The sequence below is a fragment of the Microtus ochrogaster genome, chromosome 4 (assembly GCF_000317375.1).
Source record: "Microtus ochrogaster isolate Prairie Vole_2 chromosome 4, MicOch1.0, whole genome shotgun sequence".
NCBI classification, from domain to species: Eukaryota; Metazoa; Chordata; class Mammalia; order Rodentia; family Cricetidae; genus Microtus; species Microtus ochrogaster.
The window spans coordinates 73,995,514-74,002,341 of NC_022011.1; the positions used below are offsets into that span (position 1 = coordinate 73,995,514).

The 6,828-nt window shown below is 33.9% G+C and overlaps 1 protein-coding gene across 5 annotated transcripts in view; it reads right to left on the reverse strand.

Moving 5' to 3' along the window:
• The window catches only part of Kcnh7 (potassium voltage-gated channel subfamily H member 7), a 427,553-nt gene that overhangs the window by 71,361 nt on the left and 349,364 nt on the right, over positions 1–6,828 (reverse strand). For all 5 annotated transcript variants that reach the window (XM_026778717.1, XM_026778715.1, XM_026778716.1 and 2 more), the window contains one exon: positions 5,410–5,835. In XM_026778717.1, the coding sequence (XP_026634518.1) occupies positions 5,410–5,835 (426 nt within the window). The remainder of the gene's footprint in view (positions 1–5,409; positions 5,836–6,828) is intronic.

Below are 6,828 nucleotides of genomic sequence, written 5' to 3' on the forward strand. Positions count from 1 at the left end.
AATAATTGTAAGTTTTAACAGAGAAATAAACCATTACATGTAGAAGTATGGATGTTATACCCTTTTAATTGAATTTTTAATTTTTAATTGAGTTTTTAACCAAGAAAATTGCATTCTATATAATCTCTATCATTTTTAGTGAGTCACATATAAATGATATGTAAAAGATTCACTTAAAGAAAATTTCTTTTCCAATTGGTCATCTGTATTTAAGTCACATGTCATGCCAGAGTTGAGAGGCATGATCAAAGCTCCAAGTGGAGGTCAAGGAAAATTTCTGTAAAATACAAGCCAAACATTATCTAAATGGAGAGAAATAGCTATGTTATTGTTGACATGCATATACACAAAATTTTATGCCGTGCTCTGTCATTTCAAGAGAAATATCAAAACCTCATTCGCATAATAATGTCTAGGAAATTCATGGCATCTATTATAAAGATCAAAAGCAAGGAGAACAGCTCACAATATAATCAGAATTTCTACAGAAGACTACTAATGTGTTCTGTATGTTCACTCCACAGTTCGTTAGCGTAATGAGTGAAACTTTTTTTGTGAGCAGACATTGCACTTTCTCATTGGAATTTTGCTTCAAAGAACCTCTAGTTATTTTGGTTCTAAAACCTTTCCTTCCTGTGTTTACAATTCATTTAAAAAATATCACTAAGGCATGAATCAGAGGTCAACAAAGCAAATAATTGAAAGCTAGAATTTTAATTATCAGGGGAGGAAGGAGCTAATGATGTGTGTTTCTAAGTCGAGTTCTCTAGGTCCTAAGTGTTAATGTCTTGAAAATTCGCCATGGATATCCAAATATGGGCAAATCTGAAGCAGATAATCAAAACTGATTTTGTGGAGACAAAGGGAATGATATTGTCCTTCAGCATCAATGATATTGATGCAAATTATTGTGGCAGTGTCACACTTGAGGAAGCCAAAGTTAGGAACCACAGAACTATTTCTCTCTCTAGATGATACCAGCAACAGCAAGACAGAAATAATATAGGCAAGCTGAGTAATCCCCTGCGCTCATTTTCTTCAAAATGTTTGCAACAGTAAAGGAGTGCATCTAGTTATTACTAATCACGTTTAATTATAGTAAAAAGTAATGTTAGTTTGAAAAAATAAGAGTAATTGTGTCTTCTTTAGTAAAACCACATAGTCATGCTATCCACCTATTGTGAGTATGTGTGTTTTACAGATAAAATGGTATTGTTACAATATTAGATTTAGGAGTTTACTATAAATAAGATAGTTTAACGTTCAGGTAAAGGATGATATTAATAGTTAATTGACAGTGAGAAAAAAATATTTTCTTTATGTTAATTGATGATGCTAACATGTAAGAAAAAGTCATTCAAATAGCTCAGCAAAAATTGTTCCTACTTTTAATCATTAGAAATTAACATCTTCATTAATTTGCCTATGCATATTTGCATGTAGTTTCACGAGAACATGAAAGCCTGGATGTTTGCATTCCAGATATGGCCACCACATTACATATGTTTAAACAGTACAATTATCCCTAAAACTTAAAACAGAAAATCTGATTTTAAAGTTCACCAAATGTGAATCTTCCTGCATGTATGCATATATGTATGTATGTATATATGTATGTATGTATGTTTGTATGTATTGAGATGAGGTTTTGTTAAATAGCCCAAGATGGCCTTCTTCTCCCATATGTTCAATACATGGGCATGTACAGCTAAGTCTTGTCTGTAGACTCTTTTAAAAATTTACACAGAAATTGATGTGCAATTCTGATAGAAAAGGACTCGTTGAAACCACCCATTACTGTGATTATATCCAATTTTTAATTTAAAGACTGTCTTCTCTCTTTCATGCGTGTCTTTCTAGTTACTCACAGGGTGCCTAATTTGTTTCCCAGCCATCTGTATTTGTAGGACTAATAAGCATCTCATACTTATGATGGCCAAAACATCTCACTTTACACTTTTTTTTCTCCTGCGCAGTACACCTGTTTCTCCCCATGATTTTACCATCGGGATAAAGACATTACCATCTATGAAAGTTGCTTATAAGCCTACCTTCTCTCTCATCCCTACTCCCACCTTAATAACTCAATGCGTGAACTACAAACTATGTTTTGAATCATCGTTAGTTCAGATTTTACTTTTATTTTTTTCATGGGTATTTAATTAACCAACAATTTATGATAGGGTGGCATTTAAAACCTTCCATAAATGTATCTATTTCCTACATCTCTATGGTGTCAGGTGTCCATGCTGCTTTCTCATCCACCACACATCACAGCCTGGGCTTTAGTCTGGGCCCCTTGCTCCGGACTGCTCATCACAGAGAACGGTCTACGCAATCTTTTATATGTCAATCAAAATCAGTTCCATTCCAGAGAGTCTTGTTTAAGCCACAATAAACAGATCTTATGCTTCTTTGTGATTTAGTTCTCATATTTTAGCACCTCATCACCGACTTTGACTCAGCCTTGCTGTCACTGGCATGCTTGCTCTTCTTCTAACATCCCAACCCAGACAGTCAACTGAGGAAATGCTCCAAATAGTTTTTTTTTTAAGTGTTCTGTATTATAGACTTACATGACATAAATTTCGCTCTTTCTTCTCTCTCTCTCTCTCTCTCTCTCTCTCTCTCTCTCTCTCTCTCTCTCTTTCTTTTTTGTTGTTTTTTCAAGACAGGGTTTCTCTGTAGCTTTGGAGCCTGTCCTGGAACTAGCTCTGTAGACCAGGCTGGTCTCGAACTCACAGAGATCCGCCTGCCTCTGCCTCCCGAGTGCTGGGATCAAAGGCAAATGCCACCACTGCCCGGCAACTGTAAATTTCTTGTAAGCCTCAACTCAAACGGTCTTTTTTTTAGTGGCCTTCCCTAGTCTCCAAGTCTGTTAGAAAATGACATATTATTGTTTCCACCCAATTTGTGTCATTTCAGCATTTGCTCTTCTATGGGAGTGTAGAGCAGAAACAAATCTAGCTGCTTGACTTCTGAATCTGGAATAATGCTGGCTGCTCTGAAAGCTACGCAGTAAGCATTTGTTGATGAAGGAGATAAGGTATGGTGCTACTGAATAGGAATGATGGGCAGCGTAGGGTCCAGGAAGCCAGTTAATGGCCTAATCCATAAAACTGGAATAATAACTTCCCAGGCCTAGTGTTAGATGAAATATTTTTGCAGTTAATTTTACTTCTAAAATTTATGGGAAACACAGTATTAGATTTTAATGTTACCTCTTAGAAGAATGAGATCAGAATACATTGTGATACCTAGAAGAGTCTCCAACAAAATATTGCATTACCTAAATAATTTCTTAGTGTTTTGCTGGTAATTTACATATGTAAAACCAAACATTGGGATATCTATTAATCGTTCCAGGAGTATCCTCACTCTGTAAGCTTCAAATTCTTCACTTTTTTTCACCCTCTTTTCCTCAGACAATTTCACTCTACAGTCATGTGACTCTCTTAAACCGTCCCTTGGTTTATTTTATTCAACAGAATTTTGCTGTAGTACTGATTTATCTGAACTACATATTTTAAAGGAATTTTACATTTTTTAAAATGTGTAGTAACTGAAATGAAAATAATCTAACATTTCTAAATATTTCTAAATATACACTTTTTTATTATTATTGATTGAATATAACTTTTCTTAATAGTCTATTTGCCTATTCATTTGTTTTTCAATGTTTGAGTCACTGCTAGTGTGTGTATGGATAGTTAATGTACACACACATACACAGATACACACTCATACACAGTGTTCACACTTTTGAAACAGTGAAATTTTTATTCTAGTTCGTCAGGAAAAGTTCATGTTATATAATTGCATGTATCCCCCATTATAAGAAATTCAAATATAAATATGAATGATGAAGTGTTTTATATTCTTGTGTTTTAGTTCCAACCCAAATTAGGAATCACCTTTAAAAGATCTTTAATGCCTTTTTTTTCCCTTTTTCATAGGGGTTATTTCATTCTAATGCCAAATAAAATAAGAAATTAACAAGGAAGATAACTTTATTAGCATTCTTTTACAGATGATGAAAGGGTGCTAGGGCTTCATCATATTCCGTTGTCCTGAGCTCAACTAATCTACAGTTTAGACAAGCCTTTCAGTAGAAACAAAGACAATTCTAAGTGTTCTAATTCCCCCTGGATGACAAATATTCTTTGGTCCTGAAGCCTTCAGAGGCTAGGAAGCATGTATCTGCTGAGATATCTTTTTCTCTTGGAATATGCAAATTAACAAACCAAGCAAAAGATGATGATGAATTCTTTGGGGCACTAATTTTTTTTTTAAAAAATTCAGCATATTTCTTGGAGTTATTTTTATACCTCCCATGATGGTTAGTTTTAATTGTTAAATTGTGAACTTGATAAAATATAGAAAGCTTCAACGAGGGATTATTTCATTGGCTTGAGGTATGTCTGTAGGGGAATTGTTTTTGAATGCATTTATTGATGTGGGGAGACCCAGCCTGAAGTGTATAGCACCATTTCCTGGGTTTGCATCATTGTATAAGGGAAGAGAGAGCAATTAAGCAGTAAGGATGTATCTACTCATTCTCCTCTGCTCTTGGCTGTAACTCTGACCAGCTGCTTCAACTTCCCCAAGTCTTCACTCTCCCACACTGATAGAATGAATAGAACCTGGAACCTGGGATCTAAAGTAGACCCATCATCCTCTAATTTGTTTTTTTGTCCATGTATTTTTATCAAAGCCTCAGAAAGGAAACTAAGGCACATATCTCCTGTGAATCTTTTCATTATATAAATATTTATGTGCTATAACAGTTAGTGATAGGTAAGTAATGGGGACACTAACTGAATCTGTCCCAAAGATTCCTTTGAAGATCTGATTATTTTTATGGACCCACTGTTCAGAAAATGTACTCAATACATCCAAACTTATGATATTTACTTAAGCTTTTCAACTTTATGAGGTATTAGCAATATGCATTTGATATTTTCTGAAATGTGAGGTGGAAGTGAAAGAGTTTTTGATAAAGGCATTTCATAAGGTGCCCTTTTTTATAGTTTGAACAAAGAACAAGTCTCTCTTTGTTCCACACCCTAATTAGTGATGTAAGAAAGAAAACAGCCTTAATGTTGGATAGCTTTGCACTCAAAAACTTCTCTGTACATATTTTACGCACTAGAGTAAAATGCTCTGTGGATGTGTTTAAAAATTTAAATTGTTGGCTATAGCATGGATAGTATTTTTGTATCTCTTAGCAAATATAGAAGTAATTATAATTATTCATAACAGAAAAATGTCTTCATTTCATTTTACAACATTTCCAGGTGTAAATGAATTTCATCTGTGAGATGTAGGACTACTTTTTTATCTAGTTAATTTAGATTTACTTTTACAATTGCAGTCTTTCAGAAAATAAAATTCTTAAGCAGCTCTTACCTCATCAGAACCTGATCCAAAAATCAGCAAGTCAAAAGGGATGGCTGCAACCATGTCAATCAGGAACCAGCCTTTGAAGTAGTGTATTGCTATTTTGGCAGGATCACTTACCACTTCTTCATTCTGATTTACATAGGTTGTTCTGAAGTTTATTAGAATGTCTATAATAAACATAATATCCACAATCAAGTCTACCACATTCAAAGGGCTACAAGAATAGCCACATTCTCGCCTTTTTTGTTCTTCTCTGTCATTGAGGAGAAAGGCTGCAGAGTAGGGGGTGAAGATAGCAGTATAAATGACCAGTAGTAAAATAAGCCAATCCCAGACTGCTTTGAAAGGGCTGTAGTGCAATATTGTAAATTTGTTGATGCGTGGTGTCTGCAGCTTGTATTCTGGCAAGACATCTGCTCCCAAAGAAAGAACCTGAGTATAAGAAAGAAAAGCAGACATGCATAAAAAATGCATTTTAAATTATGTCATACCTGTAAAATAGTAAGGCAATTATAGAACATGACACATCAGGAAGGAGTCATGTTATTTTGACATACTCATGAAAAACACACATACATTTATATGAATCTTACATAATGATTTTTGGTGATGTTGTCAGTTAAAAAAATCGCAATGACATTTCTTGATAAATACGATTTTTCAGCAAAATTTAATGTGTATTATTCCTGAGACACTGAGGAATCATTAGATTTTTAAGCACATGAATGTTTTCAGAGATGCATAAAAACAGTTAATATAAGTAATTGCTCACTTTTCCAATGTAAGGAAGTAGTAGCTGTAAAGAATAGATGAAATATATGTATAAATCTAAAGTCAGATTTGATTTATTCATACTAATTAATAATTAAATCTTGATAAATTAATTGAAAAATGAAATCTTGCTTAACCTATCCAGATCTTTAGTTAAGCATGATTCTCCTCCTTGTAATATATTTTCAATAAGAGCAAAAGCAAATAATACTAAAATACACTCAAAAGAGTCTTTTGTTTAGATGATGAAAAGATATTTAATATCCTGGAACAAATAGTAACTTCATTTAATTTTTTTCTGAGACGTAAAGAATTCCACGGGAGCAGGGAATGCTTCAGAGTTCTTCAGATTATTACCTGAAGCTGTTGCAGATTTTTATCTACCAAGAGACATGCAGACACTAAGACATAGTTTCCTAATAAAGTGTCAGGCCAACTAAAATGATGTAGCTTATAGTTTTAGTGTATCTGAGACTATCAGAGCTAAACTTGAGTCATGTCTAAAGTAAATTTGTGATTTTGTGATTTCTACAAACAAATTTAAAAAAAAACACAAAAATCAAAACAGGAGGTTTTCCACCTATACAATGTACCATACACTAAAACAGGAGGTTTTCCACCTATACAATGTACCATACACTAAAACAGGAGGGT